The 21,438-nt window shown below is 42.1% G+C and overlaps 2 protein-coding genes across 5 annotated transcripts; one reads left to right on the plus strand and one right to left on the minus strand.

Moving 5' to 3' along the window:
* Position 1: 1 nt before the first annotated feature.
* gpbp1l1 (GC-rich promoter binding protein 1-like 1) lies at positions 2 to 12,746 on the plus strand. Of its 4 annotated transcripts, none has more exons than XM_082513517.1 (12): positions 2 to 94; positions 2,247 to 3,562; positions 3,935 to 4,049; positions 7,262 to 7,391; positions 9,552 to 9,880; positions 10,103 to 10,178; positions 10,286 to 10,482; positions 10,657 to 10,800; positions 11,021 to 11,176; positions 11,673 to 11,797; positions 11,881 to 11,983; positions 12,075 to 12,746. In XM_082513517.1, exons 3-12 carry the CDS (start codon positions 3,990 to 3,992, stop codon positions 12,243 to 12,245), a joined length of 1,491 nt encoding a protein of 496 aa, XP_082369643.1. In that variant the 5' UTR covers positions 2 to 94; positions 2,247 to 3,562; positions 3,935 to 3,989; the 3' UTR covers positions 12,246 to 12,746. The 4 variants fall into 4 exon arrangements, with proteins under 4 accessions (XP_082369643.1, XP_082369644.1, XP_082369645.1 ...); XM_082513518.1 differs by having other exon boundaries at positions 77 to 188; XM_082513519.1 differs by lacking the exon at positions 2 to 94 and adding an exon at positions 103 to 258.
* Positions 12,747 to 14,749: 2,003 nt separating this feature from the next.
* LOC309693897 (histone-binding protein N1/N2-like) lies at positions 14,750 to 18,907 on the minus strand. Its single transcript, XM_082513521.1, has 14 exons — positions 18,779 to 18,907; positions 18,539 to 18,650; positions 17,914 to 17,994; positions 17,727 to 17,827; positions 17,249 to 17,644; positions 17,055 to 17,146; positions 16,889 to 16,965; positions 16,722 to 16,795; positions 16,023 to 16,211; positions 15,789 to 15,952; positions 15,346 to 15,417; positions 15,178 to 15,255; positions 14,978 to 15,102; positions 14,750 to 14,895 (listed from the first exon to the last, which is right to left on the minus strand). Exons 2-14 carry the CDS (start codon positions 18,637 to 18,639, stop codon positions 14,889 to 14,891), a joined length of 1,557 nt encoding a protein of 518 aa, XP_082369647.1. The 5' UTR covers positions 18,640 to 18,650; positions 18,779 to 18,907; the 3' UTR covers positions 14,750 to 14,888.
* Between the last annotated feature and the right edge of the window lie 2,531 nt (positions 18,908 to 21,438).

Below are 21,438 nucleotides of genomic sequence, written 5' to 3' on the forward strand. Positions count from 1 at the left end.
AACTCGTTAGACTCCCAGTGAGTTGCATAATCACGACAGATCGTGAATGGAGCACAGTTGAGGCTGTTCGAATCCCCCTGTGCCAGCGCCAGTGGTAAGATCACCGAAAACCCAAACAAACATCGATAGTCCTGCGATTAAAGCAGTTTATATTTGCAAAAAAGTGCAGTGTCACTGGTCTCTGCAGAGTGAGTGTATATTTGAATCAACATATATCTACGACTATCCTGTTTATTGGAAGGTATCGTAGGAAAGACTGTAAGTTAGCTCGCTAGCACTTAGCAAGCTAATGAATGTGTGCTGCCGCTGCTAAGGTAGCCATTTTGAAACTGTGTTGTTCCAACGAAGCAAGGTCTGTTTACCTCTATTGTATGTCCGTGACAACTGCTTAAATAGTCAGTTCTAGTTACCGCAGGCGTATTAAATCCGTGTTTACTGGACTAAACCCTCTAGCCTTGCTAATTCCTTTCAAATACCAACCAATTTTCTCGGGCTTCCCAACAGGCTAGATAGCGCTAGCTATTAGCTAACAATTCCTATGCTAACGTTAACCTGAGTTATCTCGGCAGAGTCAGCTAGCAGTGGAGTTAGGACAGATCTGACAGCGCTGTTGTGTGTGTGGTACTTGTTGGCCGCTTAGCGTCTTTAATTATTTCGATGAACTTTTAACTTCATAACATTCAGCTAGTCATTTAGTTGAAGTGTGTGTATGCTGTGTTAAGGTGGGTCTGCTGTTTGTGTGTTTGTGTACATGTGAGTTGAGCGCATTTAGGCGTTATGCAGGGTGTTTTCCAAAGGTAGAAGTGTTTTTGCCGCCGCCATTCATTGGAGTGTTGTTTCAGAGTGAAGGAAGTGTGTGCGCTGCACATTGTACCTCGTGCCTGTGGTAAATTCATTGATGTTGAACTGTTACGTAATAGTTCAGTGGGTGCACGCTATCAAGCCCGAATCAGTGAAACAAGGGTGCATATATATTGTGGGGTTTTTGTTGTTTGGGTTTTGAGCCATGCCTTCGTGCATGTACGAACATGGTGTTTGGGATTGTCACCTCAGTTTCGTGCCGTATTTACAGACACTATTGGGCCCATTAATATTCGCAGCAGTCTGCGCACAGGAAGATAGCGTGCATGTTATTTTTATACTGGTATAAATATTTCACTTAAAAAAAGCCGACACTGTTTTTAAAAGAGCCAGCTTTCAGCCTGAAAGGGATCTGAGATCACAGAGTCCTGATTGATTTTTTTTTTCTCCTCTCTTGCATCTCTCAAGACGTCTTTGAGTGTCAGAAGCGTCCTTTTTTCTGGAGCTGATTTCTCTTGAATTGGAAGTTATTTGGGAGTTTATCAGTGAGGGCGGAATGTTTTTCATAGTGTGATAATGGCTGACACAAACTGAAGCTATTTGCAGTAATGCAGCTCTAGACATACAATATCGTTTACGTTTAGCTACTCTGTCTGGGAAGTTTATTAATTCAGGAGCCTTAGAAGAAAAACAATCTTATAGTTATTTTGGGCGTAGTACTTTGCAGCATTATTGACCTATTGCTCTGTGTTTTCTAATGATTTGATCACCCCAGTTTTACAGTTAAAATTTTAGCATCTGAAATAATTAACTTCTACAGTGCACCGTTTAAAAAAAACAGTTTGAACACAAGCTGAACAAAAGTTCATAAAGTTATATGTACTGCTGGGTTCTTATATCAATCTGTATTGTTAGGTAATTTGGACCTATTATGTTTGTTTCCACATCCATACTTTTTATTCCTGGACTCTTCCAAAGATGCTTTGCATGATTCACAATCAAAATAAAACTTGTATGACTTACACTGAGCCTCGGTGAAACCCTCGGGTCATCCTTTGTGTGAAACTGCTCTCCCTTTTAATATCACCTTCCTTTAAACCGGCGTATCTCTGATTTTCTTCACCTTGCAAACAAAGGGTTTGAACAGCAGATGGATGAGGCTTTTGTCCTGACAGCCAGAAGAACTGTGTGGCTGTGTGCCTGAGATGGCCTTGTTATGGGTTTAAAACCCGTCTATGAAAGCAAGATCAGCCTGATCTCGTTATTTGAAATGTTTGCCAAGTTTAATATGAACATCTGTTATTGTAGCAATGAAAAGCATGCTAGGTCCACTTTGTGAAAGGTGTAGTTAATTTGGCAAGTAACTCTTAAGTATTTTGTGTGTTTTTGACCCCCAGAGCTTTAAGGCAAACCTCTTTTTTTCTTTCTTTTAAAATTTATTGCAGGTCCTGTGCAAATACCCGTGAACCATAAAGCAAGAAAATCTGAAATCTCCACTGAAACTTCCTGTGTGAGGGGGGAAAAGCACTTTCAAAAAGGAAAGGAAAGACCTACTTGACAATTTTTTTGGATGTTGCGGCTTTTCAACTTTCACTTTTTTCTCCTGAGGAAAAAGAGTAGTTGATCACTTGAGGATTTCTTTTTGGACATGTTTGGCTGTTGCTAAAGCCATCTCAACTTTTGAATTTTGATTTTGCATATCTATGAAACCAGAGGTCCACACTGTTCCTGCTACAGTCAAAACCTGAAATAATTTGATGGGAGTAAAATATATAATGCTAGAAACAGCATTATGATGTACCATTCAACATCTTCACCGTTTCACTAACGAGAACTTATTATGTCGGCAATGTAACGTAGGGCTTCACTGGCTTCATTGTCATGTGACTTTGAACCTTTGAGTTATTTTCTCCAAACAAAGACAGTCTTTTCACCATTTTAATGAGGTGAGCAGTGGTTTGCAGTGACCTCCATTGCCAATAAAAGACTGTCTCTCAATTAATTTTTCTTTTCTGAATGTGTTTGAGTAGGTCTTAAAATGATTCGGTAAAAGGTGAGTCAACACAAAAAACATACTGGCACACAGTGTGGCAGGACAACACCTGTCTCTCTCCACGCACCTGGTGTCAAAGTGGAACTGCTTCAAAAACCGTTGTCCATGCTTCAGTGCAGACGACTTTCACAGACTGTTTCTTTATATTAATAATAACCTGGCTCTTCCTCCCATTTGGGACAAATCACTAGTCAATCAATTTGTTTTGCCAATCAGCATCAAGTCTAATCAGGTTTCAAGTCTTACCATGAGATTATGAGCAAATGGTTCAAATAAATTGAGGAATTCAATCTATCTGGAGAAAAAAGAAGAAAAAAAGTTGCTTGGACTTGAATCAGTTGAATTCATTGCACAAGACCGGCATTAGAACTGACTGGTTTCTGGTTCAAGACAGAAAATCTGTTCTGCATAGACTCCTATCTTTGGACTTCAAAAACTGCTTCCTGTTTGGCCAGTTCTCTGGATTGCCATTCCAGATCGTTCCTGCAGTTTTTTGACATATCTCCAAGTGCTTCACCCTGGACGAAGGGATCTGCCTCTGGGGAAAGGGGCTGCGCTGTCCTGGCGGAGGTGGAGAGGAGGTTGTTGGTGTGCTGCCTCCCATCTGTCAGTGCACACACTCTGATCAGTGCCAACAGGCCTGAGGAGGAACCGAGCCCAGCCGGACCGAGAGAGGAGGCAGAGGACTTCAGAGCCACAGACTCTGGGGTAATGTCAAAGTTTCACCCAGCCGATGAGGACAAACATGCATGAGCGTGATGTTAACTAGTGTAGTGTGTTTGTTTTATTTGAATTAATTATTTATTTGAATTAAAACATGCCAAGCACTTATATATTTAATATAATATCTATATTATTCTGCACAAGATGTTTACATCCATGTTTTCAGCTGAGAATAAGACTCCTTGGCTTCTCTTGTGGAAAAACTTTAAGCAGTTAACTTTAGATAACTGATGCTAGACAAAACACATGAAAGGGATGACATGCAATCAAAGAGAAATGGGATTTAATTCTACATCAGAGAGTCGTGTTTCTGTGCTTTCAGTTGCACACTGAATTTAAAAAAAAATCTTTTGGTAGATCCTGGCCATGAGGTTTGATGCCTCGATCCACTGACCGGAAACACTGGACCTAAATGGCGCAGCATGACTTTGTCCCTGCCTGGCTTAACTTCTCCACACCCCAGCCTGCCAAGGTAGGTGTATGTATCGGTGTGTGTTTGTACTTTATGCACTCACAACAGAAAAGAAAGAGAGAGACGGAGATTCCAAGTGTATCTCTCACTGATGCTCAAACACCTTTAACAGTGTTTGTGCACCTGAGTATGAGAGTGCATGTGTGTGCACTCAGCAATGAAATGTGCTTAGGGACAGAAAGTGTAGTCAGAACATGGTTCAGTAGAGGGTCATCAAAACCTTTTCAACTTCAAGTAACCACTAAAGGTACCACATTAGGTTTTAAAGAGGACCTATTATCCTAACATTTCCCTCTATATATGTATAGAAATTTTCTTCAGCATGTTGTCTTTAATCCAACTTTAATCTGTCTTTAATCCAACTCTTCTTTTTTTTTTTTTTTTCCTGATTGGCTGCCTCTTGCACACCTGAGTTCAGAACAATAGGTTTTTGGGGCTTCAGTGATCATAGCCAGAGCTGTGGCCCTAAGATGACTGTATTAAACGGGGACTCTGCTCTGTTGAAGATTCAGGCAGTTTTATTCAAAGTCCTCTCGAAGTCTGCCCGAAAGGTGCACGTGCAGTTGGTGCATTGTAGCGTAGTGTAGCAGTGGATGTCTGTGCCGAGCCTCACACTCACTGTCTGATGATAAAAATAAGTTCACTCAAAGCCAGTAGGACTGTTGCATACCTGTGGATGTGGAAATGATAAAACCATTATGACCACGAGGGGTGACTGCTGTCATTGACATCAATCCAGAGTCAGTCAGTAAAGAGTTAATAGAAAACTCCGAAACCTATGTTCTTGATTCACAGGTGTTGCTCCTACATTCACTGATCTCATTTTATTTTAAACTTTTGCCATGTTTGATGTTTAATGTCCTGGTGAGGAGTCAGATTCCTGGAGGGACTGGTTCTAGGTCTTCAGAATAGCAACACATGCTGCTTGAGTGAAATTTGTGATGACCAAATGTGTTTTGTTACCACTCTATTCTTCAGCCTGTCATTTTTTTATTTTTTTTTTTTTGTAGGCTGATTAAATTTTTACCCCTGAATTTTGCTGACTGGCATATAAGGCCACTTTAAATCCCTTTTCGGGTCAACATTGATGCCTAGTCAGCTGTCTAACAGTTATGTTAGATGTGTAAATAGAAGTAGCCCGTGTCATATCTCACATTAAGTAATATGTGATGTGGTCTCTCGTAGAGCTGGGCGATATATCGAGTTTTTAAAACATATCGATATTTTTTTATACGAGATATAAGATGTGACAATATCCTTTATATCGATATAGTCTATGTTACGTTATAATTATAGTTGTGGAGCCGCAAGTTTGCCTCTCTTTCGTCCACTTTTGTCTCTACGCAACGTTACTCCGCCTCGCCTTCACTGAAGACAACTCCCCCTCCTACCCCATCGCTTCACGTGCAGGCAGCGACAAGACGGACACGGCAAATCTCCGTTAACGAGTTACTGCGCATCGCCCCATGCGTGGGGCTGGACGGCGTCAACGTGCTAACGAGCTAAACATGCTAACGAGCTAACAGCGCTAACCCTAAAATCCTTTCATTCTCTCAAAAGTTGACAGCGCGCCTTATGTATGAATTCTGGTTGTGCTTGATGGCCGCGAACCGATTTTATGTGGTACACGGCGCTCAGCAATCTGTCACATATGTTTGAGTACGACTTTGGTAAGCTACGGAGCTGCACCGCTTGATGGATTGTCGGCGCATTACGGCTACCGAAGAGCTTCGCGGAGTGATACGTACTGTCCATCAACGTAATATTACCGTATTGTGTGTGTATAAGGACCATAAATGGCACCTGTAAGAGACGTGGTTATGAAGCGGATTTCAAACTCCAGGCTGTCAGTCACACAGTACAAGTTGGGAACAGAGCAGCTGTGAAATCTGTCTTTGTTATTACGCTCAGCGTCTTTTAGTTTACATTTTGACTGCACAATTGTGAGCTCTTTGTTTAGCACAAAAACAACCTTGTTTTCTTTTATTTATGGAGCATGATTATTTAATGAATGCTCATAATTTAATTTTGAGTAATTTTTCATGTACATCTGTGCTGTATGTTAATAAAAGTGCCTGTGTGACATCTGGGACACAGCTTTGACTAAGAACTCTCTTTTTGTTCTTACTTTATGGCTTAAAAAAAATATATATCGAGATATATATCTTATATCTCCATCCAGCTAAAAAATATCGAGATATGAATTTTGGGTCATATCGCCCAGCCCTAGTCTCTCGGTGTCTTCACAGCACAAGTAAGAGCCTCTTCTACGCAATTAATATTTTCCTGTATCAGGGCAGTAACGGTGATAACAGTATCAGCGTCATGGACATGCAAAACCATTGAATTAAAGAGGTGGTCTGAGATATGAATACTGACTGTTGAACCAAGTGATGTTATCCATTCGGCAGTAGGTGGTGGCCAACAAGAAAACAATGCTGACTGAATAACATTTATAAGCTGGTTAATTCCCAAGTCTAAAAACCAAGCAGCATCTTCAGCATGTAGTTTACATGTTTGAGCGGTTTATTGGAGCTTAGTGTAATCAGTTGCCAAGCTCATTGGTCTCTGTGAAATCGAGATACTAGACAGTTATTATCCACCTTGCACACAACTTCACCTCGGTGTCATTTATGTCAAGGGATTAGCCAGCATACGCCAGACAGGCTGAAGCTACATTTTCTTAGCTTCTTTTTGTGTGTGTCTGAGTTGAGAAGTCCTCCATGAAGCTTGAAGAACACAATCTGATTTGATCTTTGAACCTCAGCCGATGACTAGGATATGATTCATATCAAGAGGAGTGCTTTTAGTCAGTATTATTAAACCTTCAGGATTTACCACCAAGAGCTGGGTGTGCAGTGTTTGCTTGGATTTTTTTAGGTTTTCTCATTTGCACATTTCTTATGACAAAGTTTTATACGATTCTATGTAGTTTCATTTTTGTCTTCCTTTTTTTTTTTCTCCACTTTCGCTCCTCAAGAATAGATTGACTCATAGTTAGAGGGAGAAGGAGAGAAAAAAAAAAGTACAGATGGGAATTAAGCTAATCTAAGTCTCTTCGCCAGGACAAAAATAAAGTAGGAAAATGTAGTGAAAAATTCTCTAATTTCAGTTACAGTTATGCAGTGGCCTGTTACGTTATTGTCCACTTTCTCTGGGCATTGTTACGTATTAGCTTTGATTAACACTGTTCTCTTTCTCTCCTCCTCCAGTCCCCTGCTGCCAACCTTGAGAAACAAGGTGATCTCCCACCCCACAAAGATGCCAGAACTGCCGTGAGCCGCCGCCGCCACAACTCTTCTGATGGTTTTTTCAACAATGGCTCCCTGCGTCCTCCGACAGGTAACAGTTCAACCTGTTGTTATTATCTGGGGGCTTTACTGCATGAGGGGAAGTGTGAATGGAGCCTACTATTCATTTTTGTATTTAAACTTCTCAGTAAGAATAAAAAGGTTGCAGAGAGGTGGTTTAAAGCCTTTCATATCATGCAGCACATTTTAACCTGAGTACTCTCTGCTGTGTTCCTCCTCTGCTTTCCCTCTGACTTTATGCAAATGTACTGGGACGTATGCTTCTCCCATTTCTGCACACATCAGATTCCAGGCTGATCTGGTCCTCTGCAGTTTGTTATACAATACAAACGCTTAAAAAATGAACAGTATAACAACAGGATATTGTACTGTACAGATATGATGTATTTTCTTTCAGGAATGGCTTTGAAGAGAGAAAAATGCATGACATAGTCATACCTTTTTCAGATATCACACTGTTCCAATTAAATGCATTGCCACACTGTATAAACAGCTCACTGACAATCTTGTGTAGCTGTAGCTAAAACACAACCTCTGGGTCTTTACACACTGTGTTACTGTTGTAGTTTTTTGTTAATAAGTTACAGTACATGTTAATCTCAGGAGTGTCAAACATGAAGCCTGGGGGCCAGTACTGGCTCATTAAAAGGTATAGTCTTGCCCAGTGGCCAAGTGTTTGCAGTAAAGCCATGACTCAAATTCTACAAAAAATGCTTTTTTTCTTCTTCTTTTTTTTCTTCTTTTTTTTAAATGGGTGGAAATTTAAATTATTTTTAGATCTGGACAATTATGTATGATTTAATTTTTAGTTACAAATATTCTAGATTTGAAAGTTTTGTGCCTTTCTGTTGTGATCTGTAAATATTAATTTACAACATAACAATAGTAGACTGAAGGAATTCTATGAATGTGGAAAACTTGGCTAGGCTGTTTATCATTGGGGTTTTTTAACTGGTCAGTCATTAAATGAAAACAATGATCTAATGAGCAGTAATGACTTCTGTTGTCTGACAGTTTTAGGTGAATTGGGTCTTGGTTGAATCCCTCTGATTTAGACATCTAGTCAGGTGAAAGCTGAATGAAGCCATGTTGGACATTCCCTTAAGAAAAAAAAAATCGGCTAGCTGTGAATGAAGAGTGAGTAGGACAGTATAAGACAACCAATAAGGAAATGGGGGAGATATCAGTCAAGTGCACTTTGTACCTGTCAGCACAGCCTGCAGAAGAAGTCTAATCAGACTTCTTAAGCTGACACACCCATGTAGGAGGAGTGGAGGTGTCTGTCAAGGCTTTAAAATCATCCTTAGATTTAAGTCAGCTGCCACCTACATTGTTTTTTTTGGGGGGGGGGGTTGTATTCAAAACTGCTAAGGTGCGATTATAAAGATAGTGACGTTGACTACTTGTTTTATGTTCTCAGTGATCGACAGTTAGGGTTTTATGGAGACTCAAAGAAAGATGAATTAGATTCTTTTGTTCCAGTTTTTAAGATCTAGAGTTGGAGTCTTGCATTTTGTGTAGCTGAAGATCTAAGCAGGAAATAAACTTCTGATGTAAGAGCATCCAGTTTGGGTCTCCATCTTGGATAATGATATGATGTGCTTGGATTATAGTGTTGAAGGCAGTGGTGTCATAACAGTGCTGTAAATGGGTGGTGCTGGTGCCGTATCGTCCTTCGCACGCACGCACACACCTCTCTGCTTTCTCTGTAGAATATGGCTGTTATTTGGTGTCCTCCACCCTGCAAATCTGTTTTTGTACAGTCCCCTCTTACTGCTGTCATCCAGTCGTTTGTGTGAACTAAGAATAAATGTGGTGTGATGCCAGTTTTATAATGATGGTTCACCTTCTCTGTGAATCTCAGTGATGGTGTGGAGTCTCACATTCCTATTCAGCTGTTTCATCTCAGTTTTCTGTGATGTTGTTTTCCTGGGTGAATCATTTCTTCACCCAGGAAAAAGTTTCTGCGTTTCTTCTTTGCCGTCCCTCCATTCTCTGCTTATACCAAATACATGCACACAGTGTGAGTCATCAGAGGTTATTACTGTCACAGAGAAATAGTGTTAAAGATTCAAGGCATTCAGATGTTATTTGTGAAGGTTGTGAGGAAACCCTTGCTGTCAAAGTCACATTTCATTGGTATTGCTTGTCAGACAGTCATTATTTCCACTGTATGTGTCTCTCTCTGGAGGTGATGGATGGCAGCAGCCCTCTCTGCTTCTGAGACATGACTCAGTGGACTCGGGGGTGGCTAAAGGAGGGCACGGTGGGCTGGCAGGGGCCTCATGTTGGAAGGAAACCCCCAGCTGGCATGGAGCTCCGCGGGGTTCCCAGGACAGCCACCACCACCAGGGACGCCACCCCAAACGGGGAGGAGGCGACAGGGACAGGCAGGGGGGGCACCGGCAGCGCAATGGTAACTTCCATCCCCGCAAGGGCACCTCGTACCCGGACAAATTCCCCAACGAGGAACGCAAGGACAGCAAGGACGACAAGCTGAAGTTTGTGGAGGAGGACTTTGTGAGTAGTTGACCTCCGTTTTTCCTGTTACATTACAGTGGGATAACTACTGGAACCATTTTCTCCTTTTCAATATTTGCCTTGTAATAGAAGCAGAAGAGGATTTATGAGTGTTATGCCTCATAGTCTGTACTCAGATTATTGCCTTTAAACATAAGTTGTAATTACAAAATTTGAAAGATTACATATTTAATGTAGGCACCTGTTTATTTTTATTTTTAGCCTTCGCTCAACCCTGAAACAACTGGAAAGCCTGGGGCTCAGACACGAGCAGTCGCTCCCCACGCTGGAGTATGGGGTAAGCTTTTCGCCCTGACTCAATTTCTGTGCTCAAAAAGACAAAAGATTTTTTCCCTTGCACCATCATCTCTAAGATTTAATTTGATTGTCTTGATTATGTTCCAGAAAATCCACCGAGTGGCAAACAGATGGTGTCCAAAATGCTGGTTATCAAAAAAATTTCCAAGGAGGATCCCAGCACAGCCTTCTCTGCAGGGTTTGCCACTGCTGGTGCCCTGCCAACCAACGGCAGCAAAGCTCCCATCACAGGCTCCAGCGTCTACAAGAACCTGGTCCCAAAGCCGGCTGTGGCCCCTACCAAAGTATGACTGTCGAGATGTTTTGAGTTAATTAATGGCTTGCTTGATTCAATTTCCGAGAGAAGAATTGCTTATCAAGCAAATGTGCATAATAGAGATAACACCGGTGCACTGGCCAGCGTGCATGGTAGCCTGCAGTAAAAGAGTTTTTAAACACTCTCATGTCCTCTTTTCCAGAGCACCCAGTGGAAATCCAGTGGTAGAGAGATCACAAAGTCTGGTCTTCACATGCCAGGCCGAGATTCAGTCTTCACCAGCCCCGTCTCTGCAGCCAAACCCAGCACCCCAGTCAGTGCACCACAGCACAATACTACAAAAGAGGTGAGAAGAAGGATGAAGCAACCCCAATAAAAAGCAAGCAGTTTTGTGAAGGTCTTGCTTTGCCATTACTACAGATGTGTCATTGTTGCCATGCTTTGAAATCAGTTGAACAGATAGTTTAGATCTCTTGCACTGATGTCTCAGGTAACAAAAAGAATAATAGTAACTTTTATTTCTCCTTTTCTGTCACTTCATGACTATTTGCGGCTCACACCTGCAGCACCCTTCAAGCACGACTCCTCCCATAGATATTGCTCCGTCACGGCTGAAGTTGATGCGTCGCGGTCCAGACCGTAAGAGCGAGTTCCTGAGAGCTCTGAAGGACGAAGGCACTGGAGAGCTGACAACAAGCAGCAGCCCAGGAACATCAGGAGAGGTAGGCAGCAGTTTGGATATTTAGTTTTTTCCCCCCCAAAGTATTAAAAGGGACCCATTAAGCTAAACACAGGGCCAGAGCAAAATTCATCACACTGCTTCTTCTTTTTACGTCTCTTCTGTGCTTGTGTCAAGCTGCATGAAATTCCGTATATGGTCATGGTTCCTTATACGAGGAAGTGTGCCTCACAGCTCGTGGGTTGTTTATAGAAGCCAGGCAATGGGCAGCCAATCACATGAAGGGATTATTAGGGAAGGGGACCTGCACAGGTCCTAACTGTAGATCATTTAAAACCTCAATCAAAATGTAGAGCTAGAGACTAGCATAATAGATACACTTTAAGAGAATGTGCTGCTGAATGTGGAACACGATCATGGCCTCTGCATTCTCTGCACATAGAAGTCATGTGTGAAATGTAATGTTATGGTGCTGGATAAGAGCTTTTTGTCAGCACATAAAGGACAGCTGGGGCTAAACTTGAAAATAATTATTGCAGGGTGAAAGCAGCACCCCAGAGCCCAAAGCCTACAGCGAGGAAGGCTGTCATGAGAATGGTCTGTCTTACTCTCTGAGTGACTCAGACACCGAACACCTGTCCAGCTCCCTGGAGGCAGAGCACAGGTAGGACACTGCTAACAGCCTTATATATACACACAGGCCAAAACACACAGACAGCTAAGCAGAAAATTACTATGCTTATCTAGGTTGCTGAAGGCCATGGGCTGGCAGGAGTACCCAGAAAATGATGACAACTTCCTGCCTCTGACAGAGGACGAGCTGAGAGAGTTCCAGACTAAAACTGAACAGGTGAGCTCTCAGAGGAAACGCTGACTCTGCTTACGTCTAGCTCAACTCAGTCTGTCTCACACATTAAACGACGTGATTGTGTTTTGACCAGCTGAAGAGGAACGGCATTCAAAGGAATGGGGTTCTCCCGAGGACACGGGGTGTGACCCTCCACTTCACCCCCTGGAGGAGTGTGGCGGAGGCACACGTCGAGGAGGGCTCCGAGTCCGAAACCAGTAGCAGCAGCCAGACCTCTGATGACGACGACTGCATCAAATCCTAACGTGGCTTTATGGAACAAAAAGAAGAAGAAGAAAAAATACCAACAACACATCAACAGCCAACACCACATCCCAGCAAGCAATTCCCCTTTTCCTCTGTCATCTTTGTTTTTTAGAGCACCATTCTGAAGATCTTTCTTTTTTGATTTTGTTTTTTTGTTTTTGTTGTTCTTGCACAAGGGAAAAACCAATCATATCCCAGTGAAGGGGGAGATTCCTGCTCTGCCAGACGTCGTTTTCCCTGCGTTTCCTCCTTCACTGCAGTCCCTGCCCTCTTTTGACCGATTTTCCACACACACACCCACAAACCCTCCGTCTCCTCCCCTTCCTTTTTCTTCCTCGCTTTGTGGAACTGAAGTGTTCATCAAGAAAAGAAGGGCAATGAATGCACACTTGATTCTGCTTTAAACAGACTAACTCATTTCATTGATGATGCTGATGACACATTATTAATGATATTAATAAAAATTGGTTCCTGACAAGCTGATATGTTTCAATATGAATCTGGCTACTGTGGTGTTTTTAAGTCCACACATCATGTGACTATTTGTAGATGGAGTCCAAATGATGCCAGTATTTCCTGTAGGACGATTGTTGTTTCTTGAAGGACAGAGTAGCAGAAAAACAGCTGTAGATCAGTAAATGCAACACTGAAACATTTTTGTTATAGAAAAGTTCCAGTTTCCCACATATGTAATGCTTTGAGAGGCTGTGCTTTAATTTTGGGATGAAATGTGTAAGCAGATTTGTTTTTGTGACCCACATTGTGAGCAGCAGGTCTGTGGCTACATCTGAAACAAAAACATTAATAACCTTGCAGCAGATGTAAATTCAGTGTGAGAGGGAGCGAGATTCCTGCACGTCCTGTGGGCTGGGCTTAAGTTCATGTCGGGAGATTCACAGACTTGTGGCTGAGATCCGGTGAGTCGTGGAAAAAAAAGTTGTTCTCACAGGAAGTAAGAAGTGGTGGGATAATGCAGTATTTAAATTTAAAGTATTGTGTTTTTTCAGCCCACATAGATGGGATTAGAATAGAGAGCGGGGGAAGCTGCAGGAGGAGGGATGTTTATTTTTCTAGATTTCTCTCTTCTGCAGCTTTAATCATCATGATTTCCAAAACGTTGCTGATAATATGCTGAGATTTTGTTGGCCTTCAGAACTAATGTATAGCTTTGACATGTCTACATGTCTTTGACATGACATGTCTACATGTCTTTGACATGTCTACATGTCTTTGACACGACATGTCTACATGTCTTTGACATGTCTACATGTCTTTGACACTTCAGTTTGAGCTTTTATTTTCTTCAGTGCTTTGTTTTGTTAGCAGGGAAAGCACCACGGTTATATAACACTGAGAATGGCTTCATATTTTCATTCACATTTCAGTGTCCCAGTGAGCCAGCGTGCACGATAAAGGGCCCAGGCATTTTAATTAGCCATAGTGATTATTGCTATTACTATAATTAGCTGCATGTGTACCTCTTCTTCTCTGGCAAATGAAGATGTCTTCTCCTATATGTCTGTCTTCCCGTTATTGTTTACCTCACAGGGGGAAGAGCTAGAAAAGACTGCTATACATTGCTGTTCAATGAAACAACCAAGTGTGACCAGTCGTGTGGTTTATACAAATCATTACAAACCATCTAATCAGCTGCATCAAGTCAGAACATCTTCATACACTATTCTCAATGAGCTTTTAACTCTCATTGAACATGATCTACAGTCATGTCCTTAAGACATAAGATAATGCAACAAAAACATGACAATGCTCATCAAGATCAGGTGTTGCTGTCAAGAAGCCATTTTTAAGGGAGGGAAACAAAAGGATGAGGTATGCCAAATTTTACAAATATATAAGAACTGGATTAAAAGTCAGTGGCAACAATTTTATGGAGTGATGAATTTAATTTTGAACATTTTCATTCAAATTATCAGTTTGTATAGGAGACCAGGAGGGAGGTAAGGCAGTGGGTGTCTACAGCCGTCTGTAAAACAGTGGAGGGTGTGTCATGGTTTGGGGCTGCATTTCAGCCAGGGACGTCAGGAGTCTTGTCAAAAATTTATGACTGCAGAAATTTTGAGCCACCCTACGTAGAACTAAGCCAGGAGAAGTATTGGAAGCTGTAAAGCATAAATAGCATCAGAAGTTTTTAGTAATTAAAAACACCAGTGATATTAATCAGGTTGGTACAGAGCCTTTGTTTATCCAAGCGCAGGCTTTCAGTTACTGCACAGCTAAATTTTCCTGTTCGTGTATTCAGCTATCAGCTCTAAGGCCCAGGTTCTTGCATTCTCTTGATTAAACTGCACTTTTGCTCTCACATGGCACACTGAATCCTCTCTTCCGACCACATGGTTAAATACAGTAAGTCAGACTGAAGAATGCTGTAGAACCAGTATGACTAAAGGAGCCACTTATGTGGTGAGTACAAACATTTATGGACAGTTCATCAACTGCCAGAAAACAAAACATTTTCATGGCTCCAGTAATGAAGGTTTAACACAGGTTTATACAACCATCTTTATTGAATTTTACAGTATAATGTCAAACAAACGTGTATTTACAACAGCAAACGTGTAAGAGACAGTTAAGAGCTTGTTATGCTGGTGAATCTCTTCTTGAACGGAGACAAAGTGCAGCTTCACTTACTGAAACAGAGGATGACGGGATTTCAGACAAGTTCGAGGTTGTAAGTAGTAAACGGCACAGCAGACAGAAATGACACCTCACCTTTCGACTTCCATATCATTGGCGTGTTCACCTGCATCTCCATTAGTGAGAAGCGTTTCGCCTGGCTGACTGTCCTGCTTCACCTTCTTCACATCCTCCTTCACCGGACTCTCCTCTGGTTTCCTCTGCAATACACAGCAGTAAAATGAGGCTCACCATTATAGCTACACCACATCAATGCAAGTTAAAAAAAACCTCACCTTCTTTCTGACCAGGTGGGAGATGTCAGAGACTGCAGCTGTGGAGGTGTTGCCATTGGAAGTGGATGTGCTTTTAATCTGTTTGGAAGTTAAATATCACACTTCTTTTACAATCCTGTTGGGCTTAAGTTTGTTTCACAAAGTGTGCCATGAAAACTTTTAACTGACCTCTGAAGTGGAAGAAGAGTCTCTGTTCTTTACAGTGGAACCATCACAGGCAGAGGAAGTGGAGCCTCCATCCTGAAACAGATTGCACATGCAGCTCAAAGAGAAGCCAAATGCCAAAATGATGGCGGCTATGCTGTGATCATCTCACGAAAGCCTGCTGTTCACCGGACCTTACAGAGGGAGGTGTGACTAATGATGGATCGAGTTGCCAAATATTTTTCACCAAGTGGTTTACTTGTGAAGACGTGTAGCAACAGAACACAAATAGAAACACTGAACTTCACATGTCACTGAAGCACCAGCATGGAGCATGTATTTTATGAATCCCATTTAACAACTAAAACCAAAACAATTCAGGCATCATGCTTGGTGGATAGCACCACTTTAACCAGTGTGCTCTGATGACCGTCCTCCAGCTAAATCAAACTCCATGCCAAACTCACCAGTGCATCCTTCACAGCCGCGCTCGCTGTCTTCAGGCTTTCAGTGGCGTCCTCCACCTTCTCCTGGATCTCTGGCAGCAGAGCTTTGAGCTCCTCCAGCTCCTTCCTCTCCTCTGGCAGAGCCTCTGGACCTTCGGCTTTGTCAAGCATCTCCTGCAGCTTGTCTGGAATTGTATTAATTATTGCATTGATGATTCTCTGGAAGCTAATTTCACTCCAGGAGCTGATGCTTACCAAGCCTGTTCTTTATGATAGAGATGGAGCTCTTCAGAGACTCGATGGCCTCGCTGTACTGCGTGTTCAGGCTATAGGTCACACCGAGCTGGTAGCGAGTCTCTGCCAGCAGGCGGCTGTCTGAGTCCAGGTGCTTCACCTGCAGCTTCAGGCACTCCTGGAAATCCTCCAGTGCTTGTGGATAGTTCCCTGAAAAAGAGAAGCAGCAAATCAACACCTGACATGTATTAAAAAAAAAACCAAACAAAACAAACTCTGCATTCTCAGAGTTTCATCCACTGTTCAGGGTCAGCAGGCATGGACACGGCAATGAACTGAGAACAGTACAGACTTCATCAGCTAAAGATCTTTAAGTGGTGATGCGACCGAAAAAAACCTGTTCTGTAACTACCGGGTGTGGATGTGAGCATCCACTCAGAAAACTAGCATTTCAAAAAGTTGAAGCTTAGACATTTTATGGTTCAACTAATTTAGGCTGCCCCCAAGTGGGCAAACAGCACAATGGCAACTTTTTAGCTGTGTTGCAACCAAGTGTTAGGTACACAAATCCGAACTAAAGAAATCTCAAGCTGCTCACAGACTTTTAGTCCTGACAGAAACTGAGCACCGCTGCAAACACTGAGCCATCAACACAGCCTCAAGCTCATTGCATCAAAGAGAAAACAATGATTATGTGCAAAGCTGCACATTTGTTCAGACCTGATTCTGCAGAAACTTCACCCAGTTTCAAATGAGCCTGGGCTGCCATTAGCTGAGCCTCCTTCGTCTCTTTCCTTTTATAAGAACAAAGAGGAAAAGGTTACAAGCTTGAAATGCAGGTGCAAAATGATAAGATAAAAATCATGGCTCTGAAGTGTTTCCTTTACCTTTTGTAGATGACTTTGGCCACTTCTAACATCTCCCAGGCCAGCTGCAGGTTACCCACCTCCTCATCGTCACTGTCCTAAAAGAGGAACAGACAGAAAACATGAAATTCAAAATTCACACAGTCAGCTGAGTCCTTTTTTAACATGCGAGCTGTTTGTTCAGTACCTTCTCCCCAGTGGCATCTCCTTCACCCTGCTCCTCTGCATCACCTTCCATTTCTACATCGTCGCCACCTTCCTCCTCATCTTCCTCGCCATCTACAAGCAAATGTCATGAGTTTAGATACACTGCTCTGCATGCTTCAGCATCTAACACTGCCATTACCAAGCCAGGATCAGGACAGGAGGAGCAAAGGTCACCTGCTTCCTCCTCAGCAGCTGCTTCTTCCTCTTCAGCAGCAGAGTCCATCTTCTCAGCTGGCTCCTCTTCTTTAGCAGCAGTCTTCTCCTTCTTAGCAGCGGCAGAGTCCCCTTCCTTCTCCTTAGCAGCAGGTTCAGAGTCGTCCTTTGCATCCACTTCCTCCCCACTCTTTTCCTTCTTATCTTTACTTTCAGATTTGCTTTCATCATTCTTATTGTCCTTTTCAGCCTCCCCCTCTACCTTTTCTGTGTTTTCCTTTTTGTCACCAGCCTCGGCTCCTTCAGTCTTCTCCTGTGGATCCTCACTCTGCTTCCCTTCAACCTTCTCCCCGTCTTCAGTTTTCTTCTCCGCCATGGCGTCGTACACCTGCACCCTCAGCTCGTCTCTGGTCTTTTCTGTTGACAGCAGAACAGTTGGGAATGATGTGTGCACATTTAGATTAACTGTAACGAGCCAAATATCACATTATTCCCTTACCGTCTACATTGTCTGTGCTCTCAACATTGGAGTCTTTGGGTTTCTCTTCTTCCTCCTCCGGCACTCCCTCTAGAGCATTACCCAAGACCGAGTTCTCCATCCTACAACAAGTCTGGCAGTCAGAGCGGCCCCTCCATCCTCACCTTAAAGAGCTGGACTTTCTCATGTTTAAACCTGATTAACCTACCGTGCCAAATCCAGGAGAGCTTTGCCATACCAGAAGAAAGCCTCGCCACATTCGTCCGCTGTGTCTCCAAACTCTTTAGCCCTATAACAAGAATTTACCATTTATTTTAGAGTGAAAACCAGGCATCCATTACTGCTCACGTGCTGCTTCAGAACAAATTAGAAAGATTCCTGGAGTTAAAAAACTAGGCGTATAAAAAGGATTAGCGAGTAATTATTCCAACTAGGTTTAAGCTTAAACAATAAAACAGAACCTAATGGAAATGAAATATATAAATTAAGAAAAACACTAAGCTAAACTAATGTCACCGCTTTCTGCTCACATGCAAAGAACAGCTGCAGGCAGTTTGTGATTTGCATAAACACGTTCATTTTCAAACACCAGAGGGGAGAAAAAAAAAAAAAAGCTGCCGTTTTGCATTTGCACCAATCTGCACACCTGCTCAGAATCAGCCTGCACGAGGCACTGTCACCTATAAACTCTTCAATCATGTAAACAGTGAAACACACGGTTTAGTTTTAAGAAGCCCAAGTGAGCGTTTTAAAAGTAACCACGAGGGCCACTTTATGGGACCATTTCACGTTCAACCTCACTGAAACTCCAGCGTGACTTGAGGGTAACTCACAGCATGCCGCTGGCCTCCTGCAGGGTGCTCACAGCCTCCACTACCTTCCCCATCACCAAGTGCTTCTTGCCGGTACCAATCAGCTTGTTGGCCTCCTCCATGTTTACCACACCTGACGGAGAGAAACAATCGGTCAGCTCAGCTCCCTGCCTGGACTCTCAGCTCAGGTCAAACTGTACCTCGGCCTTTGGTACCAGTTTGTATCGTTTAAGTTTAAATAGCAGAGATGCCACTACACACCTTTGACGGGAAAGAACAGTTTAAAAAGAAAAAAGACCCCCGGCGGCGCGCGCGTCCCAGCTCGTGTCTCGTGCCGCTCAGACTGACTGTGTTCCGTTGTTTCAAATTGGCGCGAAATACCCCTGCTCCTTCCGGTCGCTTTCCTTATTTGTAGACCCGCGCGGGAGAATTCTTAAAGGTACAAAGTACTAACAAGAGGACTGCAAGTACCGCTGCTACAGTTACACGCATTACTACCTCAAGTACTTCTGCTGCTATTGTTATACTGCTCCTTGTATTACCACTCCTATTCATTATACTGCTAATCCTTCCAGTGCAATACTAAAAACAACAATTGAAACTGTTATAATGAGTACCGTTGATGCCGGCAGCCCTGTTATTATTGTACACACTGGCTTCTTTGACTATGAAACAGTCCCAACAACCATTAATCTTTAAGAGACCTTCAGGAAGTGTTCCCTAAAGCTTGCCTGGGGATCTTAAGGTCGTTTTGCAACACTTTTAAGAACCTTTGGTCATTTTGTTTTTTATTTCTAGTAATGTCACCACTAAAACAACAACAAGAACAACAACACAATTACAAAATATTAAATAAATAGGATATTTTGAAGAAAATGTCTTCAAATATGTAAATTACCCACACAAATGTGACATAAATGTTACATGGTTAGATCAGGTCAGAGTTATTTCTGTGACCTGCTGTTTAGTGTGAATGTTTTTTTGTCTTAGTTAATAGACAGCGGCATCACAGTAAAAAAAAAAACAAAACTATGATTGAAATAAAACGTACCATTATTGAGTCATTTATTGGATCATTTTGCAAAGGTATAGTATTTTACTATGTAAGTAAAAGTAAAGAAATGTAGGTGATCATTTCTTTGTTGTAACAATGCTTTTTAGCAATAAATCCTGTACTGTTGGAAATATTGTTTATTTTCCCCATCAGTGGTGCCACATTTGTAAGGAAAATGCATTTGTTGGTTGAGTGTGTGGGTATTTTATCTGCCAAAAATCTTGTTCTTCTATTGGCTCTTGTTTTGAGCTTCAGATAACCCAGATGCTAACATTTCGGTGCCTGATTAGTGGCTGATTAGCGCTGTTCATTGATGAGTCCAGTTTCTGCTTACAGCTGTTGGATGGTAGGGTCAAAGTGTTGAGATGTTGTGGAGAACACTATGCTGATGGATGCACCAGTAGGGTAACAGCTTTTGGTGGAGGCTGTGTGATGGTGTGGGGCAACATCTCCCTTACTGGAAAAACCAGACTGTCAACATTGCAGATGATATCAATGCAGAGAGATGTCAACATGAGATTTTGCAACCAATAGCAATCCCATATCTCCACAGTCTAGGACTGAATTATGTCCTCCAAGATGACACACGCCAACCCCACCGAATGCTTGTGGGATCAGCTTTGACATGCTTTTCATGTCAGAGTGACCAACATACTCTCTTGAAGAATGGGACGCCATCCCACAGCACTGTGGGACCTAGCTGGTGACTAGCAGCAGGTGATAGGCTTTTGTAGCTGTGTATGAGTCTTTCACATACCACAGAGGATGCTCCTTGTTAAATAAGTAAGCGATTAAATTTTCCAATATGTGTTGTTTCTTCTGGTTTCAATCATCCAATTCAATACCAGACAAAAGCAGACAGCAAAACTCACATACTCAACTCTGCTGCTCAACCCATAAATGCAACAAAAAATGCAAGTTTTTACTCATTTCTAATGTTTCTCAGAGTTGTTCAGTATAAGGGTAACTGTTTAAGGATAGCCTATCTAGTAGAATTTGATGGTGCTATTACTGTGTTTTAGTTTCACTCAGCATGTATGTAAAACAGCAGTACACACTGCTCCCATGTCCTGCTGTGAGGAGCACTGATACTCCAGCTCCCCTATGATCACCTCCTGCTGACTCCAGTGTGCCGCTGCCTCATCAAAACAAGTCTGGACCTGACAACAAATCAGCATCATACAGATATATTTCAAATCATCCTCCCCTAAATACCTGACAATGTTGGTGAAGGGGGAATTTGGATTTCCATTCCATTATATTTTTAAACAAAAACAAAAGAAAATATTGGATGAAATATGATTATTCAGTTTTTAAAAAATAGTAAAAAGTACTTTAATTACATACAAAAAGATTTATAGTGGTCATTTATGAGCTTTAGCGATGCTACTAGGTTGAATTTTGTTCACACAGAGCAATACTTTCTGTTTCCACCTGTATCCTGTCTTTGTAGGTGGCCAAGCTAAGTGAGTACTGAATCCACCTACATATCGCACAAGCTAATAATCTTTTCATCTAACTCGCTAAGGAAGATCAAATGATTTTCAATGCATTTCTTTAATGCCATGCCCTGATACTGAGTCATTGGAAGTAGCAGAACTAGAAAAGCTTTTCTTTCCTCAAAGTCTGCCAATAAAGCCAGATAACCCTAAATGAGCTTTACTAAACTGTACTAATTTAATAATTGTGGATTAAAAGCACCAATCATTTGAAGCCATTTTTCAGTCCATCGTCACATCTGTGACTGCTACAGCTGTTTTGTTATTCAGCACGGCTGAATGAAGCTGGGATGAGAGCTGTGTGAGAGCCCTTCAAACATCCAGCTGCTTTGGAATCACTAGGGGAGCAGATGTACTAATTATGGGCA

The sequence above is a fragment of the Aulonocara stuartgranti genome (assembly GCF_965226115.1).
Source record: "Aulonocara stuartgranti genome assembly, chromosome: 18".
Classification (NCBI taxonomy): Eukaryota; Metazoa; Chordata; class Actinopteri; order Cichliformes; family Cichlidae; genus Aulonocara; species Aulonocara stuartgranti.

Bases quoted from the DNA above. Each gene is read 5' to 3' on its own strand.
- gpbp1l1 (XM_082513517.1), top strand. From the start codon at position 3,990: ATGGCGCAGCATGACTTTGTCCCTGCCTGGCTTAACTTCTCCACACCC. The intron at 4,050-7,261 runs GTAGGTGTATGT...CTCCTCCTCCAG, and splicing joins CCACACCCCAGCCTGCCAAG to TCCCCTGCTGCCAACCTTGA. The intron at 11,177-11,672 runs GTAGGCAGCAGT...TAATTATTGCAG, and splicing joins GCCCAGGAACATCAGGAGAG to GGTGAAAGCAGCACCCCAGA.
- LOC309693897 (XM_082513521.1), bottom strand. From the start codon at position 18,639: ATGGAGGAGGCCAACAAGCTGATTGGTACCGGCAAGAAGCACTTGGTG. The intron at 17,147-17,248 runs GTGACCTTTGCT...ATTTGCTTGTAG, and splicing joins AGCTGCTGAGGAGGAAGCAG to ATGGCGAGGAAGATGAGGAG. The intron at 15,256-15,345 runs GTCAGTTAAAAG...ACTTCCAAACAG, and splicing joins ACTCTTCTTCCACTTCAGAG to ATTAAAAGCACATCCACTTC.